The following is a 17,044-nucleotide window of genomic DNA, read 5'->3' on the forward strand; positions in this document are numbered from 1 at the left end:
CTATCATAAAAAAAAAAAAAAAGACCCAAAACAGCTATATTAACAGATACATATATATTTGTTTTTTCTTTATGCTGTTTAATGCTAGAGTGTTCTTATTAAAACTTTCTAAACTAAAATGGCATAAAGTGAAGAAGGAATACCATAACTTCATATGGAAACATTTTTGAGCATTCCCAGAGCTGAAAAATAACCTCTTTTAGGCATTTCTGATACCTTAGGCCATATCTTACGAACAAATGAACAAAATAAATGGAGATAAAGCACAGATGCTCACAGATACAGTTCAAAGCTATGGGTGGCTTGATGCTGAGATGCTGAATGTAGTTCCCAGAGGAAGAGCTTGGGGATGTCACTCTCCCCTGCTGCCTGTGGTTGACAGGTGCCTTACAAAGGCTCACTGCAAAACACACACTGCTATTTTCATTTACTACCTTTTTTTTCATAAAAGCAAAAATTCTCTTTGGGTTTCTTTGGTTAGCAAAAACAGATTCTAACGTAGGGCTTTGCTAAAAGCAAAGTGGCTTAAGGGGAACTTTCTAGAATAGAAAGCAGTGAGAAGCAAAGTGAAAAGGTTAGAGGCTACAAGATCAGTTGGAAGGCTATTGCTCTAGGGCAGGGGAGAGGTAGTAACAGCGTGATTAAGGAGTGGCTATAAAAATAGAAAAAAAAAACAAGTAATGAAACAGGTTTATTGCAACCACTCTATGAAAACTGACTGGTTATAGACAGCAGGAAGGTGAAACCTGTCCAGCCAAGTCCAGGGCTGTTTTATACACACACATACACACCACACCCATAGACACACACATGGAGTGGGAAAGCTGAATTAATTAGAAAATATCATTAGAAGCATGTTTTCATTTGGCTTCAGTTATCAGAGCGCTTTAGTGTTAATTCTCAGATATTTGTCCCCCTTTTTTTCTATTTGACTCAGAGACTGAGGAAATAGTAACATATACATAACGCTTTCTACATTCCAGTCATGTTCTAAAGACCTTTAGTTTCCCGTTCTCATAACCCCTATTTTATAGAAGAGAAAGCCGAAGCATAGGGAGGTTAAGTAACTTGGCTGGAGGTAATGCAACTGATAAGTGAAGTAGCAAAGACTAACCCAGGCGTTCTGGCTCCAGAGTATCTATTCTTAACACTACGCCAGAATTAATGGGTCGATTACGCCGAAGACCTGGTTCGGAGACCACAGCCCCTTCATCTGTAAAATGGCGATAACCACGCTAGGAACCTGCTGCAAAGGAGCGAGATAATGTATAGGAACGTGAACTTCAAATTACATATGTGACTCTTTACCATGTGAATAGGTGAGCTGCATTGTAACGACTCAGCCCGTGAAGTTTGCAGCTCCAAGAGCGAGACCCCGCCCCCGTGGCTCCGCCCACCGCGAGCGGCAGGTGGGGCCGGCAGATCTTCTTTGCGCATGCGGAAACTGCTGCCCGCTCCCACCTCTAACCCAGGCTGAGAGTAGCTGCCGTTTCTGAGACGACGATTCGTCAGGAGACGCTTGGCGCGGTTTTCCTTTTCTCTCCCCTCTGCGGGCCCTGGTCGTACTTCAGCTGTGCCTAGAGTGTGGTGTGTTCTCGTCTGTCTGCCTGTCTCTCCGCAGAAGGTGCCTGTCGTTGGCCCAGTAGTTCCCTGTCGAAAGTGCCGGCCCCCGCGCCGGCACCGGCCGTAGCCGGGTGGGAAGGCTCAAGATGGCGTGCCTGTTGGAGACCCCAATCCGCATGAGCGTCCTCTCGGTGAGTGACCGCCGCAACCGCCCGCCAGCTCGAGAGCTCGGGCCGGCCCGCAACACTCACCCCAAACATGGAGTGCCTCCTGGAACACCACCCCTTGGGGTGGCTTCCGGCTCAGCTGTGGGCCGTGGGGAGAGAGAGGGTGGGCGGGAGGAATAGACGGGACCCCGACCGAGCCAGAAACGTCTAACTCCGGGAGCGCCCACCGGTGCCGTTGCTCAGGTGGCCTCTGGCGGACGGGGTGGTTGGGCATACGGGCGGCTGGTCCCGCGGCTCGGCTTGGGTCTTGCCAGGTGCTTCGCTGAACCTTCCTGTTAGCGTTGCCGCTTCTCCGGGCCGAGCGCTGTACCCTGTGGGGCGCGGGGCTTGCTCCTGGCCTGGGAAGGAGCGCCCGTCCAGCCCCCCCGCGGCGTTGGCGACGAGGGGTGCAGGCACTTCGGCCCCCACAGCCTGCGAGCGGCCAGGCACCGGGTAGAACCGCTTGCTTCTTGGCAACGGGGATTTCACGTCAGCTGCAGCGTGTGTAGTTATTTGAGCCCCTCTGCTCTGCCCTGCTCTGGAGGTCGCAGCTCCGAGTCTAAAGGAACCTGGGCCTGGCATTACTTTTTTTTTCTTCTTCTGCTTTTAAGGGGAGTCAAACGCTGAGAAAAAGAAAAAATTAAAATTTTCCTACTACCATTGAAAGAAGGGAATGTATTGACTCGCCAGGAAGTAATACCTAGTTGTTTGTTTTGTTTTGTTTTGTTTTTTCTTCAAATTAAATCCGGAAATACAACTTTCACTTTTCACTCTATGGCTCTTGAGAACCAGGACCCGGAGTGAAAGTTACTGAGGAATAACTCCAGAGGGTTTTTACAACGATTCAGAGCTGTCCAACTCAGAGAAGAGTCACTTTACCTACCAATGGTCCATCTGCTGTTGTTGGAAATAGGCAAAGACTGGTTGGCCATCTTTTAGACTTGGGGAAAGCTGTCTGATTCTGAGAGGGTGGTTGGATTACAGATGCTTCGATTTGTCAGGTTCCTAGAATCTGTGACTCCAGCGGGTTTCTTTTCTCTCCCCTGACTTCCCCCATTGATTCACCTATCTGGAAGCCCTTAGGGCATTAGCTGTGATTCAGGGTTAGAACGCTGTGGCATACCATAACCTAGATCATTTAATTTGGGGGGATGGGGACTGTCACCAGATTTGCCTCCTGATGGGTTTTAGCAGTCCTTTTCCTTATTTTATACAGCAATGGAGGAAACACTGTTCATCTAGGTATTGAATCAGGTTCGCCTTTTTTTTTTTTTTTAAGGTTTGTCTTTTATTCTACCTCTGTAATATTTTGTGGGAGAGCAGGTGAATGACTTTTCCCTCATGTTTCTTTTTTTTTTTAAGTATGCCTTTCAACTGTCCTCATTTCCCTTTAATTATCTTGTTTATCCTTTTTTTTTTTAACGTTTTATTTATTTATTCATGAGAGACAGAGAGGCAGAGACACAGGCAGAGGGAGAAGCGGCTCCACGCAGGGAGCCCGATGTGGGACTCGATCCTAGGTCCCCAGGATCACGCCCTGGGCTGAAGGTGGCACTAAACCGCTGAGCCACCCGGGCTGCCCATGTTTATCCTTTATTTCACCTGAAGCTTTACTTTTTGTACACTGTTAACTTGTGTCATGCCTACAGTTGAAAATTTTCATTTGTTTCACTCCCTCAGTAAAAATATTTCCTGTTTTATTCTATGCAGAAACTTCTTGAAGAGTATTCCCTAATTCTGGGGATTTGCTTTAGTTCTAATGTCACCGAAGTCTAATTTATTTTTCAAAGTCCCAACACCTTGTCTGTCAGTTCACCAGTTACAGAGCCTTGGAAAATCAGACATCACTGTGGCACAACCTTTTGAAATAGAATGCAGGTGGAACAGGAAATATTAATCAGAAATTACCTTGAAATAATTGATTCCTTTAATATAGGCTGCTTACTGTGCACCAGTTATGTACAAAACTGTAATGGAATACATTTTAGGGAATGCAAGGATGAGATCAGATATGCCCTCAGGGATCTTACAGTCTGAAGGAGCCCACAGTCCGATAAACATAGTTCAAGCAAGGGGCAAATCAAATGCCTTTAAAGGTTTCATTCAAGGCCCTTTGTACCTTCTCCCCATGGGAGATCTCTTTCACTCTTACAACCTTAACTGTGATCAACTCATAGATTACCTTGCCAACCTTGACTTTTTCCCACCTAGTCTCACATCTTCATTTGCATGGATGTTACCTAAGACTTTTTTCCCCCTCTAGTATCTATTTTTTCCCATTAGTATCTATATTATCATTCAATGAATTATCATTGAATTTAAATAAATTATTGAATTGTATTATTGGTTTCAGAGGTAGAGGTTAGAGATTCATCAGTCTTATATAATACCCAGTGCTCATGACATGCCCTCATTAATATTCATCTCCCAGTTACCCCATCACCCTGTCCCTCTCCCCTCCAGCAACTCACAGTTCATTTCTTATTAAGAGTCTCTTTATGGTTTGTCTGTCTCTCTGATTTCATCTTGTTTTATTTTTTCCTCTTTCCTCCTTATGATCCTGTTTTGTTTCTTAATTTCTAGGTATGAGTGAGATCATATAATTGTCTTTCTCTGATTGACTTACTGCACTTTAGCATAATATCATTTAGTTCCACCCACATCATTGAAAATGGCAAGGCTTCTTTTCTTTTTTTTCTTTTTTCTTTTCTTTCTTTCTTTCATGATTGAGTAGTAGTCCATTGTGTATATATATGCCATTCTTTATCCATTCATCTGTAGGTGGACATCTGGGCTCTTTCCACAGTTTGGCTATTGTAGACATTGCTGCTATAAATATTGGGGTGCAGGTGCCCCTTCACATCACTACATTTGTATCTTTGGGGTAAATAAATACCCAGCAGTGCAATTGCTGGATCATAGGGTAGCTCTATTTTCAAATTTTTGAGGAGCCTTCCTACTATTTTCCAGAGTGGCTGTACCAGTTTGCATTACTACCAACAGTGTAAGAGGGTTCCCCTTTTTCTGCATCCTCGCCAACATCTGTCATTTCCTGACTTTATTTATTTTAGCCATTCTGACCGGTGTGAGGTGGTATCTCATTGTGGTTTCGATTTGTATTTGCCTGATGCCGAGTGATCATGTGTCTGTTGGCTATTTATGTGTCTTCTTTGGAGAAATGTCTGTTCATGTCTTACCTGAGACTTCTAACAAAGCACATTCCCTTCTCCCAAGAGGACTTAATTGAGACTTTCCATTTCTATTAATGGTACTGTCTTTCATTGATCAGTCACCGTTAAACCTCTTGAATTATCTTTGGCTCTTCCCCCCCTTTCATGGTCCTGTATCTAATCAGTCCTTAAGTTCTTTTGGCTCTTAGTGTTTCAGACATCTGGCTGTTCCCATGGCCACCCTCTCATATCATTTTTGTGCCTGCACTACCACAGTGTCCTCAGAATTACTTTTACCGCTCCTTATGTCTTAACCTTTCAGTTCTCTACTGTAATTTTCCTATAGAAGACATTGGACATACTGCTTTCCTGTTTCAGTTCTTTGGTAGGTTCCTATTGATGAAAGGCTGATAATCCTGTTCACTTTGGATGTAAGATTCTTTATTTTCTGCATGAACTGTCTATCCCATATAAACTGTCTTTCCCAGATTGAAGTGATCTTGGATTCTTCCAAACCCAGTAACTTCTTGTCTGCCTACTCATTTGTACATATGAATTATAGCTTTGTACGGATTCATTCATGTAATATATTTTGAACTTCTGTCATTTGCCAGGCATGGCGCTGGGTTTGGGAATACGGTGGTGAGCTGCACAGACCTATCTCTGCCCTTTGGAAATTTTAGCCTAATGAGTATAGATATCAAATCATTACACAGTTCTTTAATTGTGAATGATGATTAGTGTTATGAATGAAAAATATAGGGTGCTGTATGACCATGTAGTAGAGGAACCTGATATTGAGGGCCGTGAGGAGAGCTAGGGAAGATTTCCCTGAAGAAGTGATAATGAACCGAGAGTTTAGGGATGGTTAAGAATTAACTAGAAAAACAGAAGAGTGTTCTGGGCAAAGGAAACTGCTTTTGCAGAAGCCCTGAGGCCTTTAATAATTGTTCTGTCTTAGTAAATTAATTCAGAGGTAAGTGCTTGACCTTTTTCTTAACCCCACTGGTATTTATAGCACCATGTCTTGCATATACTAGGTATTCAGTAAATGTTTGGTTGAACTATCTATTTTGGGGATTTGAACAAACTCTCTGGCTATCTTTTTTTTTTTTTTTTAAGATTTTATTTATTAATGAGAGACATGAGAGACAGAGACAGAGAGAGAGAGAGAAGCAGAGACACAGGCAGAGGGAGAAGCAGGCTCCATGATCCGAGGTCTCCAGGGTCATGCCCTGGGCTGAAGGCAGCACTAAACCGCTGAACCACCCGGGTTGCCCTCCCGCTATCTTTCTAGGCCACATGGTGATCATCCCTAGCCATCTTTGGTTTCCACTTTGGTTTGCCTTACCCTTTTCAACAAATTTATAAATTCTCCCATATTTCCCAACTCTTGGATGATTTCACATTGATTGTTTAAAACTTTTTATTCTGAAGTAATTATAGATTCATGGGAAGTTGCAAAGATAGTACAGAGAGATCCTGTGCATGCTTTGCCCAGTTTCCCTTGTTAGTTACATTTATTTATAACTATAGTACAATATCAAAACCAGGAAGTTGATATTGGTAGAAGTACGTATATAGTTCTTTATCATTTTATTATGTGTACAGTGTAGCCATCACCACAATCAAGGTAAAGAATTAGTCTGTCATCACAAAAATCTCCCTTATGCTACCTCAAACCTACCTACACCCTCTGCCCACTATCTCTAACCCCTGGTAACACCTAATTTCCACCTCTGTAATTTTGTCATGTTCTGTAATGTTACATAAATACAGTATGTGACCTTTTGAGATTGACTTTTGTCACTCAACATAATGCTCTTGAGATCCATCCAAGTTGTGTGTATCAATAGTTTGTTCCTTTTACTGCTAAGTAGTATTCCATGGTATGGATGTCATATTTCAGCTATAAACCTGTTACACATTTTGGTTATTCCCAGTTTTTGCCTGTTATAACCTGCAGTGAACAATCATATACAGGTTTTTGTGTGATCATAACTTTTCATATTTCTGAGATTAGTGCCCAGGAGTATAATTACTAGGTTATATGGTAAATGTATGTTTAGTTCTTAAAGAAGCTAGCACTTTTCTAGAGTGGATATACTATTTTACATTCCCATCAGTAATGTATGAGAGATCCAGTTTCTCCGTACCCTCAACTAGCATTTGGAAGTCATTTTTTGTTTTATCTATTCTAAGTAGATTTGTAGTGATAACTTACCATGGTCTTAATTTGCATTTCTCTAATGACAAGTAGTGTCAAAAATACTTCCATTACTTATATGCCATTCATATCATTGAATATGAGAAATACTTTAGTGAAGTATTTCTTCATATCCTTTTGCCCCCTTTCTAATTGTACTGTTTGTTTTTTAACTGCTGAGTTTTGAAAGCTCTTTATAGATTCTAGGTATGAGTCCTTTGTCAGGTGCTTAGCAAATATTTTCTCCCAAGTCTGTGGATTATTTTTTCAATCCTCTATAACTATAGATTAAAAAATAAACTTTCTTTATTTTCTCCCAAGTCTGTAGAATATCTTTTCATCCTCTATAACTATAGGTTAAAAAATAAACTTTGATCTCAACTTCACACAGCATACAAAAATTAATTCAAAATGGATCATAGATTCAATTGTAAGACATTAAGTGAAACTTGTAGAATAAAGAAGAGAAAATCTGCAGAACCTTGGGCTTAGTGAAGAAGTCTTAGACATAATAACAAAAACATGACCTATTTAAGAAAAAAAAATTTATTTTATTTTATTTTTTTATTTATTTTAAGATAGAGAGAGAGAGAGAGAGAGAGAGGCAGAGACACAGGCAGAGGGAGAAGCAGGCTCCATGCACCGGGAGCCCGATGTGGGATTCCATCCCAGGTCTCCAGGATTGCGCCCTGGGCCAAAGGCAGGCGCCAAACCGCTGCGCCACCCAGGGATCCCCACTTACTAATTTTTAATTTAAAAATTTTTTTCTTGGGATCCCTGGGTGGCGCAGCGGTTTGGCGCCTGCCTTTGGCCCAGGGCGCAATCCTGGAGACCCGGGATCGAATCCCACATCGGGCTCCCGGTGCATGGAGCCTGCTTCTCCCTCTGCCTGTGTCTCTGCCTCTCTCTCTCTGTGACTATCCTAAGTAAATAAAAATTATAAAAAACAAAACAAAACCTTAAAAATTAGTAAGTGGACTTAACCAAAATGAAAATTTATCTTTGTGAAAGACTCTGTTAAGAGGATGATCGCATTTTACTGTGGTCACTTTGTAATGATTTGAGAGAGGCAAAGTAATAAAATTTTATTGCATAGCATTGTAGGCTGCTGTAGACAGCTAAGGCATCTATTAATTTTAGTTGTCTTCTTTAACAATGTATTCTTAGTGCCATTATGCCTTTTTGACAAGCAGCTAGTAGAACTATACAGGGTATTCCAAGTCTGATTCAGGGTATTCCTTGATTTTGTTCTGTCCTTGGTAATTATAAGCATTTGTTGGACTTAAGCTGCATATTGATTTGCTCTCTTAACATGGACAACTGACAATAGGAAGAATTTTTATGTGAAGTTAAGCCCAGCTATATGATAAGCATGAATTTGGCCTCTTGGTTTTTAGTAATAAATGCAAAGCAAAATCTGGTCAATGCATTTTAAATTTTGTCATTAATTCACTCCACAAAGCATGAGGAAGCTCAGGATATGTTAGGAGGTGTTCCTAAAAGGAATTTAGCAGTATGAACTTCCAAGTCTTTACTGGCAATGTGTGAGGAATGGGAGATGATCATTGTTTGTTTCCAGGCATAAGGTTGTCTCTTTAAGGGAAGATTGCCACCTGAATTCAGACATTGAGTGCTCAAGGAGTCTTTTAAGCTTTACAAAGAGTTAGAAACACTTTCATGTAGGGTCTTTCTATTTCATTGGAGATCTAGCTCCTGTGTCCTTCCATTCTCATTAAGAATTTCAAAATAGTGCTGGGAGCCAGGAATTTCAATGGTTTTGACTTGTATCTTTTTTATTCCTGATTTGGCAATTGCTTTGCAGTGCCATCTGTCATATTGGCTTCTGGGTAAAGATACGGAGTTACTGACAAAGAAATATTCCTTTTACTTTCTGGAAACTGGAGAACAGCTGCCTTTGCTGAGCAGTGGTGCTATGATCCCTGGGACTATTTAGATAGGATTGAAAGCTATTCCAAATAAGAGCTGTTTTGCAGAAACATCCCCAACTTGTCACTTTGATAAAGGAAAACTGATCCTCTTTCTATAAAATCAGAAGAATAATGAGTTAGCTATATTCTCCAGTATATTCATAATATAGTTAATTGGAGGAGGGGGGAATGATAAGGGAGTATCATGCTGCCTCATGAACATGAAAAGTTGTGGTCCATTGGGAAAAGTTTCCGGTTCATATGATCTATTACTATTTGGTGGTCTTTACCATCTGCAAAATTATTATAGTACATGAGATTCTTTCACTACAGGAGTTTTAAGAATTTATTAGGCTTTCAAAAAGTTATATGTGGTCACTAATTGGATAAGGGGAATGAAGAAAAGAGTTATCATAATCAGACGTGATTGACAGGATTTTTACCTTTACAACTATGTAGTATTGTGTACTGAGGATTGGGAGAGGAGCATGTTAGGAAGTAAGGAGGAAAAATAAATTTCATTTTAGACATGCTGAGTTTGCAGTGTTTTCTGGACATTCCTGTTTTAGAGCTGTCCAATAGGCAGTTGGATATTCTGGAGTGTTTTCCATACCACCAAGTAATTCTCTAGTTCTCCATGGACCCCAGCCAGGTGTCTTATAATTTAACTCAATTCTGACACTGTCTGCCTGACCTGATAGAGTCAGATCCCACAGGTAAAGGGTTCAGTCCTACAAGACACCAGTTCTAAGTCCAGTTTGTTCTGGATCAGGTCCTAGTTGTAAGTCCAGGTTGTTCTTCTGTGCCTCTGGCTGATCAGCTATAAATCAGAGGTTCTCACAATGCCCTCCTTGGTTTCGGTAATTTGTTAGAATGGTTCACAAAGCTCAGGAAAACCTTCACTTATGTTTCCCAGTTTATTACAAATGATACAGATGAGCAGCCAGATGATGAGATACATGAAGATCCAGACATGTCCCAAATGCAAGAACTTCTGTCCCCATGGAATTGGGGTATGCCACTCTCCCAGGATGTGGATACATTGACCAGCCCAGAAACTCGTCAGATTTTATTGAGCTTTAATCACCAGCACTCCCTTTCCTCCCCTCACACACCATTTTTCCCCTTCCCAGAGATTGCTGGGTTGGAATGGAAGTTCCAGCCCTCTAATCACATGGTCCTTCTGGTTACCAGTCTTATCCTGAGACTCTCTTGAGGCCCTAGCCTAATGTTCATTAGCATAAACTCAGTGTGCTCAAAGGGCAATCTATGAATAACCAGAGACACTCCTATCACTTAGGAAGTCCCAAGAGTTTTAATAGCTTTGTGCCAGGAACTGGGACAAAGACCACATGTATTTGTTGTACCACACACATAAAGATCTAGTGCATAAACCTGGGGTGATCATTATTTGGGAGTCATCCCCATACTGATCAGTGGTTCTGACTTATTAAGGCTAAGAGTCTCAACACCCTTGTCCCCAGAAAAACGTGCATCTGTTTAAAGAATCACATAATTTCAAGTGGTTTATGATTCCGTGAAACCTACACATCAATCTTGAGTTAATAATTCCTTTTTTTTTTTTTTTTACTAATTCCAGAGTCAGTCTCAAAAACATATATAGCAAAATTTAGAGGTCATTTGCATTCATTTTTGAATGTAAAAATTGTAACAATAATAAGGTTTTGAAATTCATGTCACATATCATGTGGAGACTTGGTTCTGAAGAACCATGATCTTTTGCCCGGAATATGTAGTGATCTATAAGGTGCACTACCTTTACAGAAATGGTTTTGTATAGTAAATGGTGTAGCAGGCCTGGGGGAAAAGGGTAGGTCAGCTGGAAATCCACAAAGACACTTGGGGGGTCTGGGCACAGGCAAAACAGAATAGACAGAGATTACAAGTGGCTGGTGATAGTGGCATGATTGTCACAGGCACAGTGTGGGTGATAGGTCAGACAGATCCTTAGTGGTACTATAGTAGGAAAGCTAATGTACCAATTGTTGAAGCGGTGGGCTGAGTCTGAGTCAAGCACCATGGATAGCTCCGATGCAAGGATATTCACTGTCTAAGAATCAGAAGCAAGTAAGTCCTTTTTAAAAAATCAGGAGACAGCTACTCTGGACACTACCAGTTACAAGGTGTACCATGAAAGATGGTACCCAGGATCTCTAAGTCATTATATGATTTCAATCTTGAGTAATAATTTAAACTATTCTTGTGGTCCACCCATGTCTGAATAGCCTCACTCTTGTTCTGTCAAGATTGAGAAGCAAGCATTTGTATACATTCTAGTGGGTTTCCTGAGCTATCTTACCATCTTGGGAGGCATTTTAAAGAACCTCAGAGAACCCAGAGAGCATCTCAGTATTTGTGAAACTGATCACAATCCTTGTCATTCCTATGCCCTAGACCTTTGTCTCCTTGGACTTCCATATTCTGCTTTGTATCTTACTTAGTTCTTTACTCTGTCTGGAAGGATCTCTTCTTGGCCCTCAATCTTTAGACATTCCCTGCTATATTGAAGAGTAAGTGAATAGAATTTAATAGTAGGAAGGAACCTTAAAGATCATCCAAACCCAAACAACTCCTTGTGATTTGACCATATTTTAAAAGAATAAACATTTCAGTACCTGATTAGAAAGAGGCATGAATACTAAATTGCTTCCAGTTCTTGCAACCACCAAAGTATGTTTATAGCAATTGTTGATATTACACAGAAGCTATAATAATATTTTATTTTATTTATTTATTATTTATTTATTTATTTTATTTTATTTTATTTATTTATTCATAGAGACAGAGAGAGAGAGAGAGGCAGAGACACAGGCAGAGGGAGAAGCAGGCCCCATGCAGGGATTCCGACGTGGGACTCAATCCCAAGTCTCCGGGATCATGCCCTGGACTGAAGGCGGTGCTAAACCACTGAGCCACCCGGGCTGCCCTAATATTTTGTTACATTAAAAATTCACTACAGAAAAAGTAAAGGCTACTCTTCATGTCCCTAGCTTGCTCTGGCTTTTAAATTATGAAAGTAAAAAACCCTCTTTATATGAGTGTGAATTACGGAGTTTTTGGAAGAAATCTGCAGATGAACTTTAGTTCATTCTTGCCATTTTTCTTTTTTAATTGGGGAAAACTGAGAACTAGAGAGGCAGACTTACCCACTGTCGTATCCTATTATATAAAGTGTCAGAGCCATATATTCAAACACCTAATTAAAAACAAAACAAAACTGTGTGCACAGCCTTACATTTTAGAATTTTGGAACTCTGAGCCCTGATTTACTGTTTTCAAGTGTTTCCTTAACATGTAAAGTCTGATTTTCAGTGTTATTTATTGAGAGTTCAGGGTTGCCTCTTATCCAGGTAGATTAAATTTAAAAATTATGTATTTAAGTATTTTCATGATTGTGTTTGTGAAATTTAAAGCTGATTGTAGGGATGCCTGGGTGGCTCAGTGGTTGAGCATCTGCCTTCAGCTCAGGGCATGATCCCAGAGTCCTGGGATCGAGTCCTGCATCGGGCTCCCTGCAGGGAGCCTGCTTCTCCTTCTACCTGTATCTCTGCCTCTCTCTCTCAGTATGTCTCTCCTGAATAAATAAAATCTTTTTTTTTAAATTTTTATTTATTTATGATAGTCACACACACAGAGAGAGAGAGCGGCAGAGACACAGGCAGAGGGAGAAGCAGGCTCCATGCACCGGGAGCCCGACGTGGGATTCGATCCCGGGTCTCCAGGATCGCGCCCTGGGCCAAAGGCAGGCACCAAACCGCTGCGCCACCCAGGGATCCCATAAATAAAATCTTTAAAAAAAATTAAAAAATAAGTAAAGCTGATTGTATTCTAAGAGTCTCAGTTGTCATAATTATATTATTATATTCTATGCATATAGGGTCCAGTCAAGCTGAAGTGCCATTTTAGAAACCTTCTAAAGTAGCTAGAGGCTGCAGAAATTAGGGCTTTGCTTAATATGGAGATAGAGGATGCTATGAACCTCTAGAAACACCAAGGTATGAATCCCATGATAAAACAAGTAAAGGTTAAAAATAGTTGCAAAAAACCAATGTGACAGGTCTGAAAGAATTTGAATGAGAATATGATTGAGTTCTAATGGGGCAGAAGTTTACCAGAATTCAAAAAGTAAAAGAAAAACAACACAACACCAAATCTTGAGTTTTAAATAGTACTTGGGCATTTTCTTCTCATTTTTCTTTATTTTGGAGGCTGGTGGGAATATTGGAATACATAGGAAGCTCATGGTAGCTACCTGCAAGGAAAAGATCAGACTTTGTTGATGATTTTATTTAATTAACTTATTTTTTAAAGATTTTATTTATTTATTCATGAGAGAGAAAGACAGAGACATAGGCAGAGGGAGAAGCAGGCTCCAGGCAGGGAGCCTGATGTGGGACTCGATCCCAGGATTCCAGGATCATGCCCTGAGCCGAAAGCAGATGCTTAACCGCTGAGCCACCCAGGCCGCCCATTGTTGATGGTTTCTTTTGCTGTGCAGAAGCTTTTTAGTATGATATACTCACATTTGTTTACTTTTGCTTTTGTTCCTGTTGCCTTTGGAGTCCTCTGAAAAACATTGCTAAGACCATTGGCAGGGAGCTTACTGCCTGTGTTTTCTTCTAGGAGTTCTATGGTTTTAAATTGTATGTTTAAGTTTTTAATCTATTTAAATTCGCTTTTATATACAGTGTAAAATAGTAGTCCAGTTTTATTATTTTGCATTGTAGCTATTCAGTTTTCCCAACATAATTTAGAAACTGTCCTTTTCCACTGTATATTCTTGGTTCCTTTTTTATAAGTTAATTGACCATATGTAATTGGGTTTATTTCTGGGCTCTCTGTTTTGTTCTCTTTATCTGTATGTCTGTTTTTGTGCCATTACCATGCTGTTTTGATTACTGTAGCTTTGTAGTATAATTTGAAACCAGGGAGCATGATACCTCTGGCTTACTTTTTATTTTTGTTTTCGTTTTTCCCTCTTAAGGTTATTTTGGCTATTTGAGGTCTTTTCTGGTTCCATACAAATTTTAGAATTGTTACCATTCTATGAAAAATGTCATTGGAATTTTGAGAGATTGAATTGAATCCTTAGATTACTTTGGGTAGTACGGATATTTTAATAATACTGATTTTTCCATTTTATGAACAGAATATTTTTCTATTTATTGGTGTCTTCAGTTTCTTTTGCCAGTATCTTACAATTTCCAGTGTATGAGTCTTTGCACTCCTTGGTTAAGTTTATTCCTAGGTATTCTTTTTGTTGTAATTATAAATGGGATTGTTTTCTTGACTTCTCTTTCTGATAGTTCATTATTAGTTTTTGTGTATTGATTTTTGTATCCTACAAATTTAATGAATTCTTTTATACTTTTAGTAGTTTTTTGGTGGAGTTTATGGATTTTATATATATAATACCATATCACCTACAAGTAGTGAGCATTTGAATTTGTCCTTTCCAGTATTATGCCTTTTCTTTTTCTTGCCTAATTGCTGTACCTAGGACTTCCAGGACTATGTTGAATAAAAGTGAAAAGAGTGGGCTTCCGTGTCTTGTTCCTGAGCTCAGTGGAAAAGCTTTCACCTTTTCTGTTCTTTTTTTTTTTTTTTTTTTTTTTTTTTAGCTTTCACCTTTTCACCATTGAGTATATTAGCTGTGAGTTTGTCGTGTATGGCCTATGTTATTTATTTTTTAAAAGATTTTATTTATTCATGAGAAACACAGAGAGAGAGAGAGAGAGAGGCAGAGACATAGGCAGAGGGAGAGACAGGCTCCATGCAGGAAGCCTGATGTGGGACTTGATCCCGGGTCTCTAGGATCACGCCCTGGGCTGAAGGCGGTGCTAAACCACTGAGCCACCCGGGCTGCCCATGGCCTATGTTATTTTGAAGTATGTTTCCTGTATACCCACTTTGTGAGTTTTTAAAAATAAATGGATGCTGAATTTTGTCAAATGCTTTTTCTGCATCTATTGAGATGGCCATGTGATTTTTATCTTTAATTTAAAAAAATTTTTTTTATTTATTTATGATAGTCACAGAGAGGGAGAGAGGGAGAGAGGCAGAGACACAGGCAGAGGGAGAAGCAGGCTCCACGCACTGGGAGCCCAACGTGGGACTCGATCCCGGGTCCCCAGGATCGCGCCCCGGGCCAAAGGCAGGCACCAAACTGCTGCGCCACCTAGGGATCCCTTATCTTTAATTTTGATAATGTGTATAAGATTGATTGGTTGATTATTTTCTTCTTCTGGGATCTCCTATAATGCAGGTGTTATTCCACTTGATGTTGAAACATCCTTGCATCCTGGGTAAATCCCACTTGATTATGATGTATAATCCTCTGAATATGTTGTAGAGTTTGGTAATATTTTGTTGAGGATTATTGCATCTATGTTCATCAGGGATGTTGGGCTATAATATTCTTTTTTTGTGGTGTCCTTGTCTGGTTTTGGTATCAGGGTAATGCCTGCCTCATAAAATGAGCTTGGAAGCTTTTCCTCCTCTTGAATTTTTGAAGGAATTTGAGAAGGATCAACTTAAAATTTTGAATTAAATCTTTTAGAATTCACTAATAAGAAGCTGTCTGGTCATGGACTTTTGTTTGTTGGAAGATTTTTTATTACTGATGGAATGTTCTTACTAGTAATCTGCCTATTCTGATTTTCTATTTCTTTATGATTCAGTCTTGGAAGATTTTAAATTTCTAGAAATTTATCCATTTCTTCTGTGTTGCATAATTTGTAGGCACATACTTGTACATGGTAGTCTTATGATTTCATATTTCTGTAGTATCAGTTGTAACTTCCTTTCTTTCATTTCTAATTTTATTTGCATCTTCTCTATTCTTTTTTTCTTGGTGTATCTAACTAGAATTGTCCATTTTGCTTTTCTTTTCAAACAACTGGCTCTTCATTTCATTGACCTTTCCTATTGTGTTTTAGTCTTTGTTTTATTTATTTCCATTCTGATCTTTATTATTTCCTTCCTTCTGCTAACTTTGGAGTTTGTTCTTTTTCTAGTTCCTTTAGTGTAAAGTCAAATTGAGATTTCTCTTGTTTCTTGAGGTAGGCTTGTATTGTTATGAACTTCCCTCTTAGTATCACTTTTGCTGTATCTCATAGATTTTGATATGTAGCGTTTGTGTTTACATTTGTCTCTAGGTATTTTTTTATTTCTTCTATGTAGTTGTTCAATGACATGTTTAATCCCCAACGAATTTGTAGTTCTTCTAATTTTCCCTTGTAACTGATTTCTAGTTTCATACCATTGTGGTCAGAAAGATGCTTAATGTAATTTCAGTCTTCCTGATATTGAGATTTGTATTATAGCCTAATATGTGATTTCTCTTGAAGAATATTCCATGTGTATTTGAGAGGAATGTATATTCTGCTTTTGGATGGAATGTTCTGTATGTGTCTATTAAGTTCATCTGGTCTACTATGTCATTTAAGACCAATGTCTTCTGTCCGGATGATCAATCTATTGATGTATGTGGGGTGTTAAATTCTTCTACTGGTATTATATTGCTGTCAGTTTCTCCTTTTGTGTCTATATTTGATGTATGTATTTTGGAGCTTCTCTGTTGGGTGCAAATATATTTATAAATGATTTATCTTCTTGTTGGATTGACTGTTTTATTATTATGTAGTGCCTTTTTATGTCCCTTATTACAGTCTTTGTTTGCTTTTTTTTTTTTTTTTTAATGGGACGCCTGGGTGGCTCAGTGGTTGAGCATCTGCCTTTGGCTCAGGGCGTGATCCTGGGATCCAGGATCGAGTCCCACATTGGACTTCATTGGGAGCCTGCTTATCCCTCTGCCTGTGTGTCTCTGCCTATTAAAAAAAAAAAAGATTTTTTTCTTTTTTTATTAATTTATTTGAGAAAGAGAGAACAGGGCAAGAGAGAGCACAAGCAGGGTGAAGGGCAGAGGGAGAAGCAGACTCCCTGCTGAGC

General features: G+C 39.6%; 1 protein-coding gene across 1 annotated transcript in view; it reads left to right on the forward strand.

Annotated features, from left to right (window-relative positions):
• The first annotated feature begins 257 nt into the window (after positions 1–257).
• ARMC8 (armadillo repeat containing 8) overlaps positions 258–17,044 on the forward strand; it is a 105,789-nt gene continuing 89,002 nt past the window's right edge. Inside the window, exon 1 of the mRNA XM_055321151.1 lies at positions 258–1,754. Coding sequence (XP_055177126.1) covers positions 1,710–1,754 — 45 coding nt within the window. The 5' untranslated portion in view covers positions 258–1,709. The remainder of the gene's footprint in view (positions 1,755–17,044) is intronic.

Source organism: Nyctereutes procyonoides, unplaced genomic scaffold, assembly GCF_905146905.1.
Source record: "Nyctereutes procyonoides isolate TBG_1078 unplaced genomic scaffold, NYPRO_anot_genome, whole genome shotgun sequence".
Classification (NCBI taxonomy): Eukaryota; Metazoa; Chordata; class Mammalia; order Carnivora; family Canidae; genus Nyctereutes; species Nyctereutes procyonoides.